The following is a 22,961-nucleotide window of genomic DNA, read 5'->3' as shown; positions in this document are numbered from 1 at the left end:
AAGGCAGGTGTTGTGAGAGCAGTGAGTAAATGGTTTATGTTGTGGTAATCACAAATATTTGTATACTTATAAGGTAAATGGGAAAAAAAACATTGTCCCTGTTTCCTGTAAATGAGTTCTTGGAGCTTTGATGAAAGTTCCAGTCTGGGCTGGGAATGTAGCTCTGGTGGTAGAGCTCTTGCCTAGCATTTGTGCAATCCAGAGTTCACTTCTTAGTATGAGGGAAAATTTCTTGTGGGATAAAAAAGTATTGTTTCTCACAACATGATAGTGGGAATAAAACGGGCATATTCTGGAAAATTGTGTTGCATGAATGAAAGGTGGCTTTAGTGATAGTAGTGATGAAGGTGTATCTGCAAATGAACAAAATGGTTACATTTCAAGGGATTCTTTTGTTTGTTTTTAAATTCCTTTTCTAACATTGTATTTGAGATCACTTGAAGTTGCCTGCTTTTGATATACAGTATATTCTAGGAATTTATTTTTTCCCTACTAAGTTGTGGGACATGTTTGCATATGGGATGCTATTTGTTTGAGAGTAGCTCAACTAACATTAGGCAAATTGAATGGAGGGACCACAGCATTCAAAGCCCCCGTTCCCACTTTTTTTCATCTTATTTTTTTCTTTATTATTTATTTATTCTAATTTGTTATACATGATGGCAGAATGCAACTCATTTCATATTATACATATTGAGTACAATTTTTCAAGTCACTGGTTGTACACAAAGTATTTTCACACCATTTGTGTCTTTGGGTAATGATGTCTAACACATTCAACTGTCATTCCTACCCCTTGCCCTATGTATATCTAAAGATTCTCCATCCCCCCACCCCTCCATTGTGAGTTAGCATCCTCATATCAAAGAAAACATTTGGCCTTAGGTTTTTTGGGATTTGGTTTTTGGGGATTGGATTAGCATTATATTCTTCAGTTTCATCCATTTACCTGCAAATGCCTTATTTTATTCTCTTTTAATGCTGAGTAATATTCCACTGTGTATTTATACCAAAGTTTCCCTGTCCGTCTACTGAAGGGCTTCTGGGTTGGTTCAAAGTCCCTTTTTATACTGTTGTTTTTTTTTTTTAACAGTTGGAATTGTTGATTTTCTTCATTAGGATGCTCTTTGAGGGAACTCTGAATTTGTTTTTTGTTTTATTACTCTTTATACTTTTATTAATTCCATGGTATGTTGTCACATTGCCTTTTGACTTATCTATCCATGATTTATTTTCTTTTTCTCTTTTGAGAAATCCAAATTGTTGAATCGAACAGATTTCTTGCTTTACAGGATATTGTACCTGTGGATGCCTCTTATGAAGTGAAAGAACTGTATGTACCAGAAAATAAACTTCATCTGGCAAAAACAGATGCAGAAACATTACCAGCATTGAAAATAAATAAAGTAAGTTCTGTGTTGCTTTTCAAACTGATTGGTGCAGCCTTCTGTGCTTGTTAGGATGGTGAATGTTTGAGCAGTGTTTGAGGCCAGAGGTGGTGGGAGGCTGGGGGGTGAGGGTGTTATGGTGTATATCATAATTTTCCAGGATGGGGAATATATTTAGTTTGTGAAATAGTATTCCTGCATTGCCATTGCTTTAGTCATAATATGTATTTATTTTGAAATATCAAATAACAAAAGATTGTATGAGATTTTTAGGCTTAAGAGAAAGAATGGGTTCTAAAACCTTAAGAAATAGTAATCCATAATAACTAAAATGAACATTTTTCCTCTAAACATGTTTTCTAATCTCCTGCCCAATACTTGACCCTCTCATATATCAAGAATGATTCTATTTGTTTATCTTAGCTCTAATGATAATCATTAGGGTCTTTCCTAGAAAATCTTACTTAATTAAACTAGGCATGATGAAATGGAAACTCTTATTTACAAATTTTAGAGAATTTTAAGTTGTACCATTTACGTGTATTTTAAAAACATAGGTTAAGGAATAAAAATATGGATTAAAAGCTGGATTTCCTAGCCTTTCTTCTAAGATAGTACAAATCCAAACCACCCAGCAATGTGCCAAATCTGAAAGTAAGGAGAAAGAATAAAACTGAGTTTGGAGAGAGACTCTTCACATAGTATTCAGATTCCTAATAGGAGCTGATGATTTTGAAACCCTTTGTGTGACTGGGTCTCTGACCAGAATCCAGGGACAGGCTGGGGAGCGGCAGGGAGGGAGGCCTATTGTAGCTCACTGTGGAAATGGAGCCAGAATTTGTCAGTGAGGAATTTGCACAGAATGAACACACGGATACAAAGAGAACAGGAATGAATGAATATAAATCCAGGTCTGTCAGACTCTAAAACCCAGGAAGACAGTGCTTTTTCTAAATGTGAATTTCCTCCAGAACTGTGGTTCTCAAATGCATTCAGTCAGCAGGGCACCTGGAGGTCACACTGCCATTCTTTGAACCTCCTCACAGGTCCCTTTTCCAAATGTAGTCGCACTGGGGGCTAAGGCTTCAATAGGAATTTGGGTTGGGGTGAGAGCATAGACATTTATCCTCTAACAGACAACATCTAGAATTGGATTCTAATAGAGACAAATAATAGTCACTTTCAAAGTTACAGGAAAAATTAATCAGAGGAAAATTTCAAAGTGAAAAAAATTTTACTTATAAATACATTTTCTTCGTGAATTGAAGCAGGGGAATTCCTTACCATTATTTGATTTTGCAGTAGGACTCATTGGCCAACTTGTTTTGGGAATAAATAGGAGACTACATTTCATTTGCAGTCCACTTGGCCAGATGTTTCATCTTTTCTCATTTGAGATCCACTATTATATTCAGTTAAAAAAGGAATGTGTCCAGCAATGACATACACAGTTCATCCATTCTTCAGTGTTCTGATGGAAAATGCTGGCAATCTGAAAATTCAAGAAATAATAGTCCTTGTAGAATGAATGGTACTCTGTCATGGGTGAAGGACTTTTTTTTTTTTTTTTTTGGTAAATATTTTTATTTAAAATTTCGTTTGGTTAGGTCATCAAAGTGTATTTGCCAGACTTTCATTGTTGTTTTTCCAAGGAACATGATATAATACAAAATCTTGGGCCCACCAGTAAACTGACTGAATCAGAAACTTGAGCGTGAAACAACTTTCTTTTAACAAACCTTCCAGAGGTTAGAGTTTGAGAGGCACTGGTTTAGGTGAAGCTGTCTTTATTACAAATACTTTGAAGTCTAATGTTATTTATATTTTTTAAATTTTTTTTTTTAGTACTGGGGATTGAACCAGGGGGACTCTACCATTTTATATCCTCAACCTTTTTGGGGTTTTATTTTGAGACAGGGTCTAGCCAAGTTGCTCAGGCCGGCCTTGAAGTTTTGATCCTCCTGCTTCAATAATGGGGTCTGTCACCATACATGGTTATATTATTTAAATTTATTAGGAGAAATGCATATTTTTCTAGTGCCCTTGTTTTTTGTTAGATTTGTAAAATCTGTAACCATCCTTAAAATGTTTGTTTCCATTACTTTCAAAATTTAAATTCCTGCTATGCACGATGGTTCATGTCTGTAATCCCAGCAAGTCAGGAGTCTGAAGGCAGGAAGATTGAGAGTTCAAAGCCAGCCTTAGCAACTTAGCAAGGCCCTAAGCAATTTAGCAAGATCCTGTCTCAGGAAATAATAAGGACTGGGAATGTGGCTCAGTGGTTAATTGCCCCTGGGTTCAATCTCTGGTACAAAAAAAAAAAGAAAAAAGAAATTAAATTGTTAAGGCCTTTATTGCTTATGTTTATAAATTCATATATGTGAAATGGAAATATTTACTTTGTCACTGATTTATTAGGTGGATATGCAGTGGGTACAGGTTCTGGCTGAAGGTTGGGCAACACCACTGAATGGCTTCATGAGAGAGAGGGAGTACTTACAGTGCCTTCATTTTGATTGTCTTCTGGATGGTAAGATATTTTACATTCAAAATTACATTGTGCATGGAAGAGAAATTATATAGCTTCAAGTATCTGTCACTGTTTATAATGGTAACTAATTAATACCATTAAGTCCCAAGTTTTCAGTTCTGTGTATTGTTCAACAAAATTGACACGGGTACATTAAAATAGGTTGACAGTCATAATCTAGAGCATATATGAGCGTGTGTGGGTGTATATATATATATAAAATTATACTAACTAGTGCTAATATATTATGATTATTTTGTCATAATTATGTTATTTTTATTAATAATAATATGTATCATATAATGATGTTTATCCTGTAATTTTTATAGATGTTCCACATCTGGGTTGATGGGGCACAATGGGTTAATTGAGGTAACTTTTGAAGACTGTTACATTGGTCCTTAAGGCATGTGAGAGCCTGTTTCAGTTTTTGTTTCTCTGATTGTGATTTATTGTAGAGGGAGATGGAGGACCTGAAAATTCAGGCAGAGCATGGGTTGTAAAAGCAAGTATAGTTTTCCTGTATCATATCCACTTGATCGCTGTAGAAAGCACCTTCTGGAACCTTGCAGTTGCACACCAAATTTTGCTATACTGTAGCCATGCTAGAACCTTCAAAAGAGGAATCATGGAATCCAAGTTAAGGAATCCTGAAATAGATGGCTAAACATACAGTTTTTCCTATTCTCTTAAACCACTTAAAAAATGGCCAAGGGAATTAATGTTCAGTGTATTATCATCATAATCCAGCTATCTTTATATTATGTACTGGTGGTCATTGTAATTGAGCATTCATTATGCAAAATATTTTTGAATGTCACAGAATCCAAAATTACTACCAGGTTCTTATATGCATGACTTCTTTTACCAGGGGAGTGAAATTGATGTTAGAAATTATAATTATTAATCATTCTCCTCAAGAAACTTTATTACAAGAACATAAGGATTAAATATTGCACTTTGATTTTCCTCTTTAAAATTATTGGTTGTCTTTGTGGACTATCTATAGTGACTCAGTCTTAGGCTTAGTCTTTAGCTTCACTAAATTAATTAATTAATTAACTAATTGGTACTGGGGATTGAACCCAGGGTCACTAAACCACTGAGTCAATCCCCAATCCTTTTTAAAAATATATTTTATTTTGAGACAGGGTCTTAAAGAGTTGCTTAGGGCCTCACTAAGTTGCTGAGGCTGGCTTTGACCTCGCGATCCTCCTGCCTCAGTCTCCCAAGCTACTGGGATTACAGGTGTGCACTACCATGAATGGCTGTGACTTTGCATTTTAAACTGTACCTAGTAGTGGTAGGTATATCTTTGTCCAAATAACACATGCCTTGATTCCCAAAAAGTATGGTTTCTTCAATAAGTCAGTCCAAATATGAATTTACATTTTATTCTTCTAAGCCATACACCATGTCTTGAGAAGAAAAACTTTTGCAGCTTGAAAGGTTGGAACCTGAGACAGTTCCTCTGATCTGGCTCAGAGCACAGAGCACATTTTGATCTAAATGGAGCCAGTGATTGCTACCTTGGCCTATGATAGTAGACATTAGTTTGATTCTGACTTTATATGTATATTATATATGTGTGTGTGTGTATACACACACACACACATAGCTTTTGGGGCAGTTTTGTCTTCCTATTGCATTGATAATCAAGAATATTTAAATATACTTAATTAACTTGACACTTAAAATATACTTATTTATGGTTTGCCTTCAATAAGGATTTAAATTTTTCTTGCAAGGTTCCTGAAACATAGTTGTTAGTTTCATTTTTATGATAGGTCTGCTTGATATATTTTTGGCACTGCTAATCATAACTAGCTGATGCTGCCTTGTTAAATGGTTTCTTTTACTTTTTAATTCTTATAAAAATTTTCTCTCAGGTTGAAGAATAGATGTGGAAATGTTACCCTACACAGTGTTGATTATTTTAATTTTTTTTTAACTGCAATTCTTGCTTGTTGTCCCTGCCCTTGTAGTTTGTTCCTTCTCCTGATTTTCTTAGCCAGGTACTAAGGAATACTGCCATTAGACCCATAGCCGTTTTTCATTTGAAGTGTCCACTTAAGTGGGAGGTGGCTAGGCTTGTTGAGTAACCCACACTGTGTGCTTTGTGTTCTCTTGTGTCCTGCAGGGGGTGTCATAAACTTGTCAGTGCCTATAGTTCTGACAGCTACTCAAGAAGAGAAGGAGAGGCTGGATGGATGTACAGCATTTGCTCTCATGTATGAGGGCCGCCGTGTGGCAATTCTTCGCAATCCAGAGTTCTTTGAGCACAGGAAAGAGGAGCGCTGTGCCCGACAGTGGGGCACAACATGCAAGAGTCACCCATATATTAAGGTCCTTAATACCCCTTGCTGAGTTTTCTTTGTCAATAACATTTGTACCAAAATGTGGGCACTTCCTGTGTGTTAACTGCTCCATTGGAATTGTTAATAATTTGCAGAATTGTGATTGGTTCTTCAATTAATGTAGTGAGAGTGTGGGCTTGTCATTTGGTCCAGATAAATATTTATGCAATAAATCCTTATAATTATTTTTACTTTTTGGTGATGGAGATTGAACCCAAGACCTCATACATGCTAAGAACTTGCTCTGCCACTTAACTACACCCTGAGCCTATAACAAGTATTTAAAAACAGCAAGTATATATACAGGCACAAAGCTAGGTGATGGTCCTTGGAACATAGTGCTGAGGACATGCTGGGCACCATGTTTATGACCTCGGAGTTTTGTGGGAGCAGGTACTAATCATTACTGACAGGAGGATATGGGGTCAGGCTGCTACAGGAGCCCACAGCAGGGGCTTTTCTGGTATAAAAGCAATGAAATGTACTTAGTTTCTCCAAAGTGTCCTTTTTACTTAATGTATTGTGTGTGGAATGTTAGCATTGAGGTCAAGTTTCTGTCATTTATTAGGTATTTTAAAGTAGATTGGAGCTTAAAAAGGAACTATGTGCATTGTTGGCATGTGAACCAAGGTGACAAGGGATAAAGGGTGGGCTTGAGCTGCATTATGAAAGCAGGCAGGTCCTGGAGGGTAGTGTCTCCTCCTTTCAGATGCAGGGAAAGATGAGTGAAGTTGGAAGAAACTTGAGGTAATGTAGATGAGTTTGTCAATGATCTTGACAAATTAGTATAAATTTGAATTTGTCAATGATGTTAATGTTTTAAAAGTTTAGGATTATAGCACACAGAGAGTGGGGTGACCCAGGGTTATAAATTTTGTTAATTAACATACAACAACAAAAATAATACTTTCATTACTTAAAAAATCGTTAATTATTCTTATGGTTTCTTACCTTTCATGTGTAAATTTAATAGTTGTTTCACAAGTTTTTTGAGAAATTACACAATATATTTTCTAATTCTGTAGCACCTCTAATAGCACCAATTCAGTTGATCAGCTCAACAAATTTGCCATTGCTTTTACAATGGAGAATAGCTCACGGTGAATGTATTTAGTTTATATAAAAGGAATTTTCTTAATTTTTTATTTCTGTTTGAATAGCTCTTTTTTTTTTTTTCATCCCATTAGATGGTTATGGAGCAGGGAGATTGGCTGATTGGAGGAGATCTTCAAGTCTTGGACCGAATTTATTGGAATGATGGTCTTGATCAATATCGTCTTACTCCTACTGAGCTCAAGCAGAAGTTTAAGGATATGAATGCTGGTAAGACATGGACCTAATTACATGATATGGCACTGCTTGGAGACAGATTTCTAGAAGATTTTTTTTTCTCATGCTAACTGAAATGTATAAAAGAATGATAAGTTAAAGGTATCTGTAGCCTTGCACTATATAAGGAAAGGCAGACAGAGCCAGCCTGTGTTGTTTTGTTATAATGGTATAATTTGATCTAACATTTTGTATATACTCTGGAAGATGGATGCTATTATGGTTTAAGATACGAGGTGTTCTCCAAAAGCTAATGTGTTCCACAATGCAAGAAGGTTTAAAGGCGAAATGATTAGGTTATGAGAGCCTTAACCTAATCAGTGCATTAATCCACTGATAGTGACTGACTGTGTGGTAGCATTAGGCCGATAGGGTGTGGCTAGAGGAGGGGGTCATTGAGAGATTGCCTTTAGGGTTTGTATTTTGTCCCTGGTCAGGGGAGCGCTTTCTCCTTCTGATTGTCATGTCCTGAGCTGCTTTCTTTCACCACATCCTTTTGCCGTGATGTTCCGCCTCATCCCAGGCACACAGCAGTGGAGTGAACCATTTGTGGACTGAGACCTCTGAAACTGTGAGCCCCAAGTAAACTTTTCATCCTCTAAAATTATTCTTGTGTTTTGGTTGCAGCGACGAAAAAACTGACTAAAACAGATCTTAATAACAAATTGAACTTTTGTTTGTTTCTTTATTATAAAACTTGTGTTTAAGCTGAATAGAACTTCAGAACAGAATTTATTTGAAAATGAACTTATTTAGGAATTTCTTAAAAGTGGAATGTATCACAGCAGCACATAAAGAACAATGGAACTTTTATTGTGTTCTTTTTATTGAAATCGTATTTATTGTGCCAAGTGCTAAAGAGCCACAAATAAATAAATGTGAGGGGTTTGTGGTATAAAAGAGCGAGATATTAAACAGTAACAGAATTTTTAGAGTAGGTCAGTAATGAGTTCACATCACTTCTAGGTTTAGATGAAATGGAGCAGTAAGAATAGAAAGGCCCAGGTGCCATTCATTACCATACTGTCTTGTACACTGTGAAGTTCTCCAGGACAAGATTTTTATGTGAGATTTACTACTGTTAGGTATTGTCCACAGACAGAGGGAAATGACCTGCTTTCGTGGTGCACCGCACTCCTTCTCTGACCACACCGGCAAGTTCAAGGTGCTATGTCAGGGAGCAGCATCCCTTGTAGTCTTTGGGAGCCTTTTTTTTTTTAAGATCTGAAGAATTTGAAGCCTCTTGCTCTCATGCTGTCATTCATGCTCATCCTCCACAGAGAGGGGAAAGCCTTAAGCCTTAAGCATTGGTGCTGCTCTCTGCTATTTCCTGTGTAGAGGTCAGGTGAATGCGGCTGACGGGGAAATATCTGGCTACCCAGCCATACCAACAACCACAAGCTCCTGTTCCCAAGGGACTATAGAGCATGTGGCAAAGGCAGCTCTTATTCTGTCATTTGTGGTCAGCTCCTGTGAACTCTAGTGTCAGATCAGAGTCTAGAACACAGACCTTTGCCTTCCTCACCACCTAGGAGTTCTGCAGCTGGGCGGAAACTACTTTGCTTTGAGAATATCGATAGAATCCAAAGAGTAGGATAAAATTTTTATTTTTTTAAATTTTTTTTAGTTGTTGATAGACCTTTATTTTATTTATGTATTTATATGTGGTGCTGAGAATCGAACCCAGTGCCTCATACATGCCAGGCAAGTGCACTACTGCTAAGTCCCAGCCCCAGCCCCCTAGGATTTTATTTTTAAAAGTGAAATGGCCAGGCACTGTGGTGCATGCCTATAATCCCAGCAGCTCTGGAGGCTGAGGCAGGAGGATCGTGAGTTCAAAGCCAGCTTCAGCAAAAAGCAAGGCAGTAAGCAACTCAGTGAGCCCAAATTAGTCTGTCTTTGAATGAAGATTAAAGAATATGTGTTCATTCCTGAGCCCTGCTATAGTTTGCTGAAATTTGAAGTGATAGGAACTTGAAGTGGCTTAAGAACTGGAGGCCTCAGGGGGGTTGCACACTCTCTGGTACTCCATGCCTTCCACACAGCCTGCCTCCTTCATTCACATTTCCTATGTGGCCTCTTAGGATTTGAGGGCAGGAGCTTCCCTGCCTTCTAAACGTTACTCCTACCCTCTGAATTTAAAGCAGATATTTGGCTTAAACTACTTATATACTTCTGAGTGCTACACTTGATGGTTACCTGTGTACAGTTCATTTCTCTTTATTGGTTACACATTTTGGGCCCAATTGATGAATGATTAATGATTGAGTTAATTTAGTAATGGCAATCTAGTAGTCTCTTGTCAGTGTGTGTTAAGGATCTGTGTATATCAGTTTTGGCTACTGAGCTATTAGGAGTGGGCTTCCAGGAAAGATTTCCTTTCTGATGAGAAATTGGATTTCTTTCTGATTGGTATGCTGTCACATGAGGATACAGTATTTGGAGCTCCTGCAGCCATTTTGTATACAAGAGAATCCCAAATATGTTAATCTATGTTCTTCTATCATTTGAGTTTCTGATCTGACTGTGGAGTCACCTACCTCCAGATTTCTTTCTTTCTCTCTCTTTCTCTTTTGTTATTTCTTATTTTTTTAATGTAGATGGGCACAATACCTTTTTCTGTTTGTTTATTTTTATGTGGTGCTGAGGATCAAACCCAGTGCCTCACACATGCTAGGCATGCATTCTACCACTGAGCTATAACCCCACCCCCCAGATTTCTTATTCAAAAAGAACATACATATTTGAATTACCTAAGACACTTCTATTTTAGTTTTGTGTTATTTGTAACCAGAAGCATTGGAGAGTTTATTACATGTAGACTTCTCTCTCTCTTTTTTTTTTTTTTTTGGCCAACAGAAATACATTTAATGGAGGACTTGCTGAGACCACCTTATTTTATTTTTTACCAAAGTTTGAATTCATATCTGGAATTGATATTAGTAAATTAATTTTGGCATGGTAGAGAGGTCTTATCATGGAATTATTGTTCATAATTAGACACTTCAATATTACATCTGTTTTGCACTCTTCTTTTTGAGCCAAACATTTTTAGTCATTTAGGGAATTTGTTGCATAATGAGTGACTGCATCTTTGTTTAAAGTAGCTAAGAGCCAGTTATTAGCCTTACATCAAACAACAAAGATTCGTGGTGTGATTTTATTTACTTTTCCATTTTAGACTAAGGCAAATAAGCAACAGACCAAGGAGTTTACTTTGTAGTACTTGTTCGCTCTTTTAGGAAGTCAATAACAAGTCAGTCACTGATGTGTTCAAGGGAGAGGCTATTTACTTTTTTTTGACCAGAGTTTTCTTTTTCTTACCTCTTTCTCCTCCTCCTCCCCTCATCTTAGAAAAAGTATTTTGATCACTCCATGCGGACTCTTGTCCTGCGTGCAACATTAATTCAGTCTGTGTGACTGTTTCTAGACCATTCTGAAGTTGAAAGATCAAGGGGTTTTTAATACCCACACCAGCGATTGCAAGCAGTACATTTCCAGATAGCAGGTCCTTTGAATTGCTGATGAGTGATCAATATCCTGGAGAGGGAGAAGTGGTGTCACTTAAGCCACAGAAGAGCCTGTTAGTATTTTTTACACAGGGACCATGGCTGTCATTCCCTGCTAATGACAAAGGGAAAAGCTTGCTTAATTTCTTTCAAGCTAATATGCTGCAGAGTAGTGTGAACACATCTGAGAAAGCTTTGTGGAATTGTTGGATTATGAGCTATATTTTAAATGCTGGATAGAGTTGTTAGGCTATTTTAGGTAATGGTGGGGGTGATGCGTGAGAAAGCTGAGGGGAAAACAGGAGATTTGTCTTTGAAATGGTGGGCTTCCTGGATCATGAACGGCAGTGAGCTAGAGATGCTGCATCCTAGAGTGGAAGGGAAGGGACTCTGTGTTGGGTCTCAGCAGCAAGCAGAGGCATGTCCATGGTTGGAGCTGAGGGGACCCACAGGGAACGCCGAGGTGGCATTGGTAGCATTACCAGGCCTGAAGGGGAGGGAAGGAAGGAGTGTTTCTGGAGCCAGATGGGAGCTGGAGCTGTGAGGAGGCACTTCGGGCAGAAGCCAGTGCAGGGACATGTGGCACAGCCAGGATTACAGAGCCAAGATGTTTCTAGGGGCCAGAGCTGCCCCAGCGGTTTCTCTCCCTTCATCCTTTGCTGCCTGCTAATGCCTCCCGTTGTGGAGACAGGAAAACAGCACCCCACCCCAGGGTAATCTCTAGAAGGAACCCCCCCCCCCAATCCTGCCTGGCGTAGACAGCAGTGGATAAAGAGAAGCATGGGCAGTAATTGGCAAGAGAGCAGTGGGCAAAAGCTTTATATTCGGCATAATTTTCTACTTTCGTTTCAAAGCATTTCCAGTCTTTAGAGAATAGCCATTGCTGCCATATTCTGGGGAATGAGAATATCAGCTTGTGAAAAGTCTAATTAATGTGCTCATATTTACTCAGGTGGCCTATCTTCATCACTCATTGATTCCTTTTTTTCTTTCCCCTCATAAACAGTTTAAGTGAAAGAAAGACCTATCATTTATGACAATCCTAAGGGGTAAGGGGAGATCCAACTCCGTACTTCCAGCTCCCTTATAAACAAAACAAAACCAAAATTTCCACAAAGCACCCACACCCATCCATTTATTGACACCTGTGTAAACACACACACACAGGCATGTTCACACACACTCACAACACTAGAATTATTTTCAGAACTTTTCAGGTACTATGTTGATTTAGGGATAATTGGAAATGCCTATTAGAGTTTGGGGGCAGATAAAGTGGCCGTTGATAAATCTTGAGTCAGAAAGGAAGGGGAGCATTATTAATTATTGCTATGTAGGACACTTTCACAGAACAATGGAGATTCAGGCAGATGTTGTAATTCTGGGTCTAGTGGTTCCGGGGCATCCTGGGGTTCCTACTGGGCTGGGGAGTGAAGCACAGTTCTGAGAAATCTGAGGAGGGCTGGTTAGGATTTGGGAGCATTTTTCCACCTATTGCCTCCTTTGTTAATTCAGTGGAGCGCATTTGCCCTTCAGCTCTCAGCTGGGGAAGAGCAAGGTCGGCCTGCTCTTTGCACTGGGCCATGACAGTCCTTGCTCCCTGTGCTGCTTAGAGGAGGCATTTCCCATGGCATATCCCATACCTCTCCAGGGCTCCCATGCTCCCCTGCCTCACCCCATCAGGGAATGCTGATAGCTGCCCTTTCCTCCCACTGTCACAAGGGGTCAGACTTCACTTGTTTCCTTGGTGTGTTGCCTCCTGGCCTGGATAGGGGAGCATCAGAGCAAAGGAAGTGAGCCTGTGTCACTGCACTAGGCGGTCCCTTCACGTGGATGCTCGGTGACAGAGGAAGGGAGGTGTGGGGACTGGATCCGAGTTTGGCTTGAGATGTGACAGTAGTAGTCAAGGTAGAGGAACTGAGGGGAGGTGGAAAGGTAATGAGCAATATTACATAGTAAAATGTGTTTTGTGATAAATCTATAATTGGTGAATTGGAAGGTTAGGGCTTAGAGATGTGGCTAAAAGAAGTCATCTATTTATGTGCAATAATCAAATCTAGGCAAAAGGGTCAGTTTGTGAATGAGCACGTAAAAGAAGAATTCCATAGGGCCCGGCAGTGAACCCGCTGCTCCAAGAGGACTGCAAGATGTGAGAAACACGTGGTCAGGCCGAAACGGCCAAGCAGAATGTAAAACATCACATATATTTGATTATGATTACATAAAATGTGTGCACAAAAAGAAAAATTAGGAAACTGCAAAAAAGACAGTTGTATTGAGATAATCCAGTCGTGAGTGATTTTCCCCTTAAATTTTCTTCAGTTGATTCATGGTTTAACTTTAAACAAAGGGGCAGAAGGGCAGTAAAGAGGCAGATGAGAATAGGGAGAGGTTGGTGCCGTGGTTAGCAGGCCTCAGGGCTAGGAAGACAGCGGTAGATTTTTATGTTGCAGGCAACAGAAAGGCTAGGACCTCTTAAAGCAGGAAGGTGCCTTTTGGATTTGGCAGGCGTTTCCTGCTCGCTGTGACAGAACCGGAAGGACCTGGTTGAATGAGTGAATCCAGTCCAGCAGTCCATATACAGGTGAAGAGATGAAGCCCTGTTCTTTTCCTCAGCATTGTGTCTCCACACATCTAGCAGCCTTAATTTCTGAGAAAGCAGACCAATTCATGGCTTGCTGGAGTTGAAGGAACTGTATTCCTTCCAACATGTAGTTATTCCCTTACTCATGAACATTTCCTTTTTCTTCCTCTGACTGAACTGTAAGCTCCTAGAGAGCAAGACTAGTTCTGCCGTTACCTCAGAGCAGCTTGTGTAACCAGAATTTTTGTCTTGTTGAGGCTAATTTCCTCCCTGTGCCTGCCTGCCTGCTGTGGAGGCTGTTCTAGAGGAGGAAGCACACTTAGTGGGGTACCTTGGGAAGAGATGGTGAATGGCTGAGAATGTGTGTGTATGAAGAAAGTAGAGCTGCGAGTGAGACGCAGGGAACACAAGTGATCTGTTGTATGTGGAGAATGCAGGGAAGGAAGGAATTCAGGAGTCCAAGGTAGAATGAATGGTTCTGTGCTCAGAGGGCATCCAGGAAGGACTAGGGGTGTAGATGGAGGCCAGCAGGAGTGAATTTAAGGTGCCCATACACCAGGGAGGCAGACTGAGAGATGGTCTGAGCTGGGGGGAGCTTGCATTAGAAAATAAGAATTTGCAGGTTGTTTACACACAGCTCTGCTCAGTGCCCTTAGGGATGGGGGAGGGTGTAGAGGGTAGGCAACCACTGTCTTTGCCATTGTCATAGTGTGACCTCATTCCACCAGTGTGGAGATTGAAGTCTGTCAAGTAAGTCTGACCAGTGTCCTGGGGGACGAATATTTGATTAAGTGGGTTGAGAAAATGGAAGAATTGGCAGAAGTTTTATATGAAAATGTGTACAGCAGCCTGCTGATTTTGTTTTGCTTTGTTTGTTGTCTCTCCACTCCATTTGGTTACTCTCTGTTCTCCCCTATGTCAATCCTGCACAGTCCTATTAGGCTAATTGTCTGTGCATGTTACTGCTTATTTTACTTTCATTCACAGCCTGGTACCCAGTATGCTTCCCAACTGGGCATTCAGAATCCTCACATCATAGTCTTTTGCCAGGATTTATGTCGGGCTCCATGTGTCTTCCATCTTTGACAAAATGGATGATTTTGTGCTTTTCAGACACAAAATCTGCTTCTCTGCCTCCGTGCTTTTCCTCATACTAGTTGGCTTAGTTAGAATTTTCTTTGTGCTCCTACCTACCACATTTTATTTGTCTTTCAGAGATTAACAAACCACAGCCTGAAGGCTAAATCTGGCCTGCTATCAGTTTTTATAAATAACATTTATTGGAAAACAGCTTCACTTGGTGGCTGCTTTTGCACTCTGATGGTAGGGTTGAGCAGTTGCAGACACCTCCAGCCTGCAAAGCCTAAAATACTCACTCTGGTTCCTACAGAAAAAGCGTACTTTTATGTGTGCTGTCAGCAGCTCTGCAGTGTGCTTTTCCAGGAATCAGGGTTATAGAATTCCTGATCCTTCCTCAGGAATGGGGACAGAGGGCTAGGAAGAAATGACAATTACAATGTTAAAATTAACTTTCACTCATGTTATAGATCATCTCCCGTTTTCAAACTCAGTAGAAGTCATGGTTTTGTTACCTTGTAGGGGGGCTAGGTTTATTCTTTCTATTCAGCAAAGAATCAAAGAACAGGACACAGAGATAGCAAGCAAGAGCAGGTTATTGCAAAAGCTACAGAGATAGACTTCTCCAAAGAGAAGGGGCACTAAAGCTGGGAATCTGGTGGAGTTTTGGCCTGTTCTCTTTATGGTCTCCTCCCCTGTCCACACGTTCCTGTTAATGATAGTGCTCATTCTGTCCATGTGTCTGTTTTAGATTTTTATTGGATTCCCTCCTTAGGAGCATGAGTACAGAGTGTTTGTCTGATTGGGTCTCCTGCTTATGTCCATGAGTACTTTGTCACGTAGGAAGTTGACCTCATTAGAAGACCCTCTCCATGCTCCTTTGTTCTGGTCTTGTCCCTGACGTCCTCACTCGCCATCATACCCTGGCTCCCTAAGCCCTTTTATATCTCCTTGTTTTAGGTAAAGCAGTTTTAAAATAACTCACTAGGAATTGCAAGTGAAAAGGCAAATGTTTTGCACTGATTATGGGGTGACAGTCATTGTTCTTTAGAAAATGGGGATAAGGTCTCAGATGTTAATGCAAGTTCCTGTAAGTACCTATTGGTTCTGGTCCATAGTAACCTATTATTCTTTTTCTATCCTTTATTGAAAATTGATAGAGGACAAGCATATTGGCTTGTGCTGTTGTGACAATGTCTTAAACATGTTAAGTTTCCAATGTATCGGGGACTTCTGTTACATTTTTTTCATCTCTAGTAGATAAACAAGCTGGTAAAGATGAAAATTCAGCCTGGAACAACCGGCAGTTAAAGCATTTGTGTAATTCATTGATAAATGGTTCCAAGGGATTGAGAAGACCAGAAGCTTATAAAAGACTGGGCAGATCAAGTGACCGTTGGATTTTTGAATGGAACTGATAGGAAATAATTCTACCTGGAAGAAATTTTGGCAACAAAGTCTTTTATATGCTATAATAAGTCACATATCTTAACTTCATCTGTTAAATTTCTAATATGAAGCTGCATTAAGTCTTTTTGAAAAGAAAGCGCAGGTAGTTAAACTATGAGAATCTTTGGAACTTGTACATCTGAGGCGGAATTTATTTTTCATGCTTACTTTCATACATACTGTCATATAAATGCTCTTGCTAATTGACAGTTTTACAAAATCAGACTTGATCTGATTGAAGTCTAAGAACATAGTTGTCTTCTACCTGAGATGTATATTCAAAGGCAGGAGCCTGTTCCACGTTAGGGAGGACAAGGCCTGTGTGTCACAGTGCAGAGGTGCTCTCTCGTTCTGGAAGCTGGCTGCAGTGGTAGTAGTGGAGTGGACCAGTGGAGTTGGAGTTTCCGTGTCCTGTCTGTGGGGTTGTTTTCTTTTTTAAAGAATGAATTGTCTTAGTGAACTTGGATTTATGAGTTACTACAATGTGTATCTCACCAGGCTAGGCCCTTTATATTATTTTCTTGATAATAATAACACTTAGAATCTCCCCATTCAAAGTTATAGAAGGTGAAATTCAGTCCTTAAAGGCATAGGCATGACTAGAAACTGGTAGACCTATAATTCAAGCCTATAAATACCCCATTGCAAAGCAGTGCCTCTTCTGAAACCCTATAGTGCTTCTTATCTTAAAACTTGCTATTATGGGGAACTTCAAACATAATCCAACTTCAGTAGTTACCAACTCTAGGCTAATCTTGTTTACTCTCTACCCCCATTAGCTCCTCATATTATTCTGAAACAAATCTCAAACCGCATGTCATCTCATCTGATTACTTCAGTATCTATTAAAAGCAAAGGCTTTAAAAAGCACAACCACAATGCCACTATTGCACCTAAATAATAATAGTTTCTTAATATTTTCAAAATCCTGTCAGTGTTCAAATTTCTAGTAATTCTATAGCCACTTCTTTCTCTCCCTTTCTTCTTTTTGTTTTTAGAGTTTGTTTAATCCAGGACCTAAATAAGATCTATAGATTGTAATTGTTTGATATGTCTTCTTAGTTTTCACTTTTAATTTAATGTTACTTGAAATTACAAGAATAGTACCAGGAACTCCTGTGTAATTTTCACCTAGATTCCACAATTATTAACATACTTCATTTCCATTCTTATTCTCACTCTCTTGGGAGTAAGCTGCAGACTTGATGCCTTGTTACCCCTCTATATTTTCATCTGTGTTTCCTAAAAATAATGACAGTCTTCTACCTAACTGAATAATGCTTATCAAATTCAGGAAAGTAGCATTGATGCAAAACTGTCTAATCCATGTATTCCATTCGTATCATGCCATGTTGTAACAGAGTCTTTATTGAAAAGCCAATGAACTACAGCAAGGTATTCTCTTTACCACCATTCCTTCCTGTTCAGAACCTAGATCATGTGCCTTTAATCCCCTTATATCTAGAACAGTCACTTAGTCTTTATCTTGACTTTCATGACCTTGATGTTTTTGTAGTTTACGGGTAGCTTTAGTCAGCTTTTTCACTGCTGTGACTGAAAGACCTGATGAGAACAATTTTAGGGAGGAAGAGTATATTGGGGGGCTCAGGGTTTTAGATGTCTCAGTACATAGAAGGCTGGCTCCATTCCTCAGGGTTTGAGGTGAGGCAGAACATTGTGGCCTTTTTCCTTTCTGTATTTATGCCTTTCTTCCACTGCGAGAAATCTTGTTCTTATTGTCCTCAGTTTAGTGGCTTATTTGTCGTACCTCTTTGTATGTGGTCTTCCAGTCAAACCAGTTGTCCTCTCAGGTTTGGACCTGTTAGCTCCAGGTACCAGCTAGTTTCCTTGATCCTGCTGCTGTAGACTTGTGCCCCCCACTCTGTTCAGTGACGCAGATTAGCCCATGAGGAGGACTCATTAATGCTTAGTAAGTGTGACTTCAGGGTTCAAGGCTTCATGCAGAGGAGGCAGGGTAAAGTGAGGGAAGAAAGGCCATAAAACTAAATTCAGTGATGAGATTTATTTAGGCTGGAACCAGAGTGGCAGAATAAGGTCAGATAGTCATTCTCTAAGTTAAGGAGTATTAGTACTAGTGTATGCACTCTTTATTCATTCTTTTTTGAAAGACTGGTATGATAGAGTTCGGGAATAAACTGATTCTCAATCTAGGCGAGCCCTGGAGTTCTGCTGAATGGTTTTGGGGTCTTTCATGTCCATGTAAAATAAAACTTGAAGTAAATTTAGAAGGATAGAAAAATTTTCAGATCTGCATATCCCTCCTCTATCCTAAAGCAAATAATTTTGAATGCTCAAGTGTTTGTATCATGGACTTTGCTGTGCTTTGTACCTTATGTCATATTAGCTATTAGGAAATAGCTGGTGAAAATCAGCCTTCTTCATATATAAAAAGCAACTGGAGAACTTCTAATAATAATAATAATAATAATAATACTGTAAATCTTGGCTATTACAAAAGGTGGCAAAACAAATGAACAAACAAAAAAGTCCTAGTCAAGTGCATTGTCACAGTCTTCCTCCTGTGCCTTTGTCATGGTGATAGGAGAGCATCAGAACTGAAAATAAGTTGAGGAAGATGTCTGTTGTTTGGTTTAAAGAGTATTAGTGGAAGGAGGCTGTTTCTCTCTCTAAGTCAGGCTTGGGTCAGCATCATAGGAGGCTGTGCCAGGGTTAAGGGCAGTAAATACAGAGATCCTACACTGGATTGTCTCTGTTCCTTGAAATTACTCCATTCCCCAAAGAACCGTAGCTTTTAAGATCAGTCTTCTGGTAGGTAGCAAGTACTGTGTAGGAATGAAACCAGAGTTGTAAGCAGGAAACAGTAATCAGTTCTGTTAATCTTATAGTTGGTTCCATTGTCTGAGTAACATCAGTGACTCTTGTAAAAAGGGGAACTATTGCTGCTGCACTATAATCTAGAATCCTGACACTGGCTCACAGTTCAAAGTAGGGTTCTAGGTAAGCAAAGTGGTAAACATAAAGGAGCATATTTGAATAGTAAGATTTTGAAACTACAAATGTATCTACCTTTCTGTCTTTATTTAATAAGGCAGTGTCTTCAGTTCTATGAGGAGTTGATCTGGTAATTAATTGAAGCACAGACCAAGAAATTATATCTGTTATAATTGAGTAAGATGTTAAGACCAGAAAGAAAGTCTGACAGTTACTCTAGTTTCCAGTGAATGGAGAGAGTAATTATTATAAATCCATGACTAGTATATTACATATCCTCAGGCATGTAAGATTTATTTATTATTGTAGCTAGAAGTGTGCATCATGTTGCTTTAGAACAAACGGTCAAAGCAGAACATATTTTTCACTGATTTCTGATTCTGAGCATGCATGTGTATTTAAAAAAAAAAAAAATATATATATATATGTATATTTAGTTGTAGTTGGATACAGTACCTTTATTTTATTCATTTACTTATTTTTTATGTGGTGCTGAGGATCGAACCCAGCACCTCACACGAGCTAGGCGTGTGCTCTACTGCTGAGCCCCAGCCCCAGCCCCTGCATGTGTTTTCTTAATCCTCACCATCAAACTTTAAAAATTTCTCATTCTGTGGAAGGTAATATTAGAAATTCTTCACTCTGGAAATTCTCTTTTCAGATGCTGTCTTTGCATTTCAATTACGCAACCCAGTACACAATGGACATGCTCTGTTAATGCAGGACACTCATAAGCAACTTCTAGAGAGGGGCTACCGGCGCCCTGTCCTCCTCCTTCACCCCCTTGGTGGCTGGACAAAGGATGACGATGTTCCTTTGATGTGGCGTATGAAGCAACATGCCGCTGTGCTGGAGGAAGGAGTCCTGAATCCTGAAAGCACAGTGGTGGCCATCTTCCCATCGCCCATGATGTATGCTGGGCCGACTGAGGTAGGCCGATTTTGAGATTTTCACTGCAGCAGTGTGAAGCCACTCCTACTAACACAGTAGTGTCACCAGCTCACCTGTTGATTCTCTGTTACGGGAGGGTCTATTCCAAACATTCAGTGTTCCCGAATACTCTCCTATTGGCAGGGATGTTCCCCACCTGTAGCCCCCAAGAAGCAGCCTCCTAGGGAAAGGGAAGGTTGGAGAGATTTCTCTTACTCTTCTTGTGATTCTTGGTACCAGCTCTGAGGGTGAGATCATTCCCTGCAGATAGAAGCCTGGGTGAGGCTGGGAAGATGTGACACAGGCCCTCTTGTAACTCCTGGCCATGATACAGACACAGCTCTAGCAATGTTGATATTGTTCCTTTAACAAAATCCTATGTCACTGTCTCCAAGTGACAGATTTTATCTTATTTTTGTTTTTTTTTTTTTTAAATTTGCAAGAGTGAAAGGAATTACAGTGGGGGGAAAAACCATGGTATCTTCAGTCAGCTTTCTCTCATTATAACAAATATCTGAGATTATTAACTTATAAAGAGGAAAGGTTGACTTTTGGCTTAATGTTTTAGAGGTTTTAATCCATTTTCAGCTGGCTCTATTGCTTTTGGACCTCTGGTAAAGGCTACATATCATGGCAGAAGTGCATGGTAGAACAGTACCATTAATGTCATGGCCAGGGAGTGAAAGAAAGGAGAAGGGGCTCAGGTCCAACAATTCCCTTCAAAGATGTGACCCCAGTGACTGGAAGATGTCCCATTAAGCCTTACTTCTTAGAGGTTCCACCAGCTTCCACATGTAACAAGTTGGAAACCAAACCTCCAACACATGGGCCTTAGTGGGGACATTCCATGCCAAACTACAGCATGTTCATCCCCTAATACAAAATGCATTCAGTATCTTAGAAAAAGGTTCAGAATGTTTTCCATCTGTTCTTTGTGAATGATTGGAGCATAATTGAGTGAGAGGTAAAATTGCTTCTTGAAATTGGGGGGGGGGTGTTCTGGAATTCTACTTCTTGGTCAAAAGGAATGTTTGAGATTTTTTTAATATCCATATGTAAAGAAGAGGACTTGATTAAGTTTTAGCTTCAAGGCAAAGTAGGCTTTCAAAAATATTTGCTAAATGAATGAATAAATCAGTGAGTGACCTCAAAAAGAGTGGGTGGGAAATTCTCAGTCATCTTCCTGTTGATTTTTCAAGATAAAGAATGGAATGCACATTATTATTGCATTCTTTTTCATCCCTGCCTTGAAGGGTGATGAATTCACTTCAGTTTATCTGAGAGGCAAACCCTTTCTAAAAAGATCTAAGTAATTCAGTCATATAAACTCTGTGATGTCCTCCTCCAGAAACAATTTCAAAGGGAATCCAAGACATTTAACTGTTCTTTGGGATCAAGCCTAAACATTTTTATTGGAGTTTAGTTATGGGGTTGTATACTCTGTTACCTCTTTATCTGAGAAAAACAGACAAAAGAAGCAATAACAACAGGATAAAAGATGAAGTTGTATTTGACTCTTCTTTCAGGGCCAGCCTAAACATTGCATTGAAACTCCCTTGTCAAGTAATGCTCCACATTCCACTCTCTTTAAGAACTGGCCAGTGATGTCCCTTCATGTTCACTAGATACTACCCTGACCTTTAGTTCTTGCTTTTCAAAGAGGAGCCTTTTGTTTTGGAAATAAAAGTAACAGTTTTGTTCTGGTAGTTCTCCCAACCTCTCTTAGTGCTGATGACATCTTTGGTATCATTTAAATATATATATATATATTTTTTGTAGTTGTACATGGACAGAATGCCTTTATTTGTTTATTTTATACTTTTTTGTGGTGCTAAGAATCGAATCCATTGCCTCCCATATTCTAGGCAAGTGTTCCACCACTGAGCTATAGCCCCAGCCCCTCGATATCATTTTGAAGGAAGATATTTGAACTGATATTCTCCCAAATTAAAGGAGAATTATTTTTTACTGTGGGAATGACCCAGATGGATTTAGGATTGGGAATGGGCTTAAGATCAATAATCCCATTAAAAGCCAGCTGAGAAAATGAAGGAATTTACCTTCCCCTGTTTAGGGCCTGTTTTGTCCTCTTTCTGTTTCTTATATTGCCTATTTAAAAGTGGAAGAGATATGAAATTATCTCAATTAAATGAACTAAAATTTACTTTTTAGAAAGTGAGAATGGAGGAATAGAAAAATAATAAAACAGTCATAGTAAACAGAAGGTCCTCTTTGAGAGAGTACCATATAGGGCCAGGTATACTCCTTTGTTTAAATTGGAAAGATGTTTATGTCTTCTGACTTCAGAGCCAGGTATTTGTGAAGGAAGTTTGAAGAGAAGGAACCTAAAGGTCATGGCTTACCCTAGCATCATCCTCTTGCAGGGCAAAGCTGAATCATTGATCCCGAGTGGTAAGAGATGTCTTTCCTCACCCATTCTGGTTCAAGGCTGAGGCACCTATAACAAAGATAGATTAACCAGAGGAAAGGACACCTTTACTTAGTACAAGTTTCACATGACACGGGGGCTTTTGGAAACAAAGACCCAAAGAAACAGAGAATCCTGTGAATTCTATGTTAAGGTTTTTTTAAAATTTATTTATTCTGTCATATATAACAGCAGAATGCAGTTCAATTCACATTACACAAATAGAGCACAATTTTCATGTCTCTGGTTGAACACAAAGTAGAGTCATACCACTCATGTTTTCATACATGTACTTAGGGTAATGATGGCCCTCTCATTCCACCATCTTTCCTACCCCTACCCCTAAGTCTCCCATCCCTCCACTTTGCCCAGTCACAGTTCCTCCATTTTTCCCATGCTCCCTGCCG

The 22,961-nt window shown here is 39.2% G+C and overlaps 1 protein-coding gene across 6 annotated transcripts in view; it reads left to right on the top strand.

The window, feature by feature from the left end:
- The window catches only part of Papss1 (3'-phosphoadenosine 5'-phosphosulfate synthase 1), a 126,235-nt gene that overhangs the window by 78,115 nt on the left and 25,159 nt on the right, over positions 1-22,961 (top strand). For all 6 annotated transcript variants that reach the window (XM_015484621.2, XM_048813706.1, XM_048813703.1 and 3 more), the window contains exons 6-10: positions 1,293-1,406; positions 3,807-3,918; positions 6,059-6,264; positions 7,463-7,598; positions 19,858-20,126. In XM_015484621.2, coding sequence (XP_015340107.1) covers positions 1,293-1,406; positions 3,807-3,918; positions 6,059-6,264; positions 7,463-7,598; positions 19,858-20,126 — 837 coding nt within the window. The remainder of the gene's footprint in view (positions 1-1,292; positions 1,407-3,806; positions 3,919-6,058; positions 6,265-7,462; positions 7,599-19,857; positions 20,127-22,961) is intronic.

The sequence above is a fragment of the Marmota marmota genome, unplaced genomic scaffold, assembly GCF_001458135.2.
Source record: "Marmota marmota marmota unplaced genomic scaffold, marMar, whole genome shotgun sequence".
In the NCBI taxonomy this organism is placed as follows: domain Eukaryota; kingdom Metazoa; phylum Chordata; class Mammalia; order Rodentia; family Sciuridae; genus Marmota; species Marmota marmota.
Note: the sequence above shows the minus strand (reverse complement) of the source record. Positions and strands in the feature narration are given on the sequence as shown.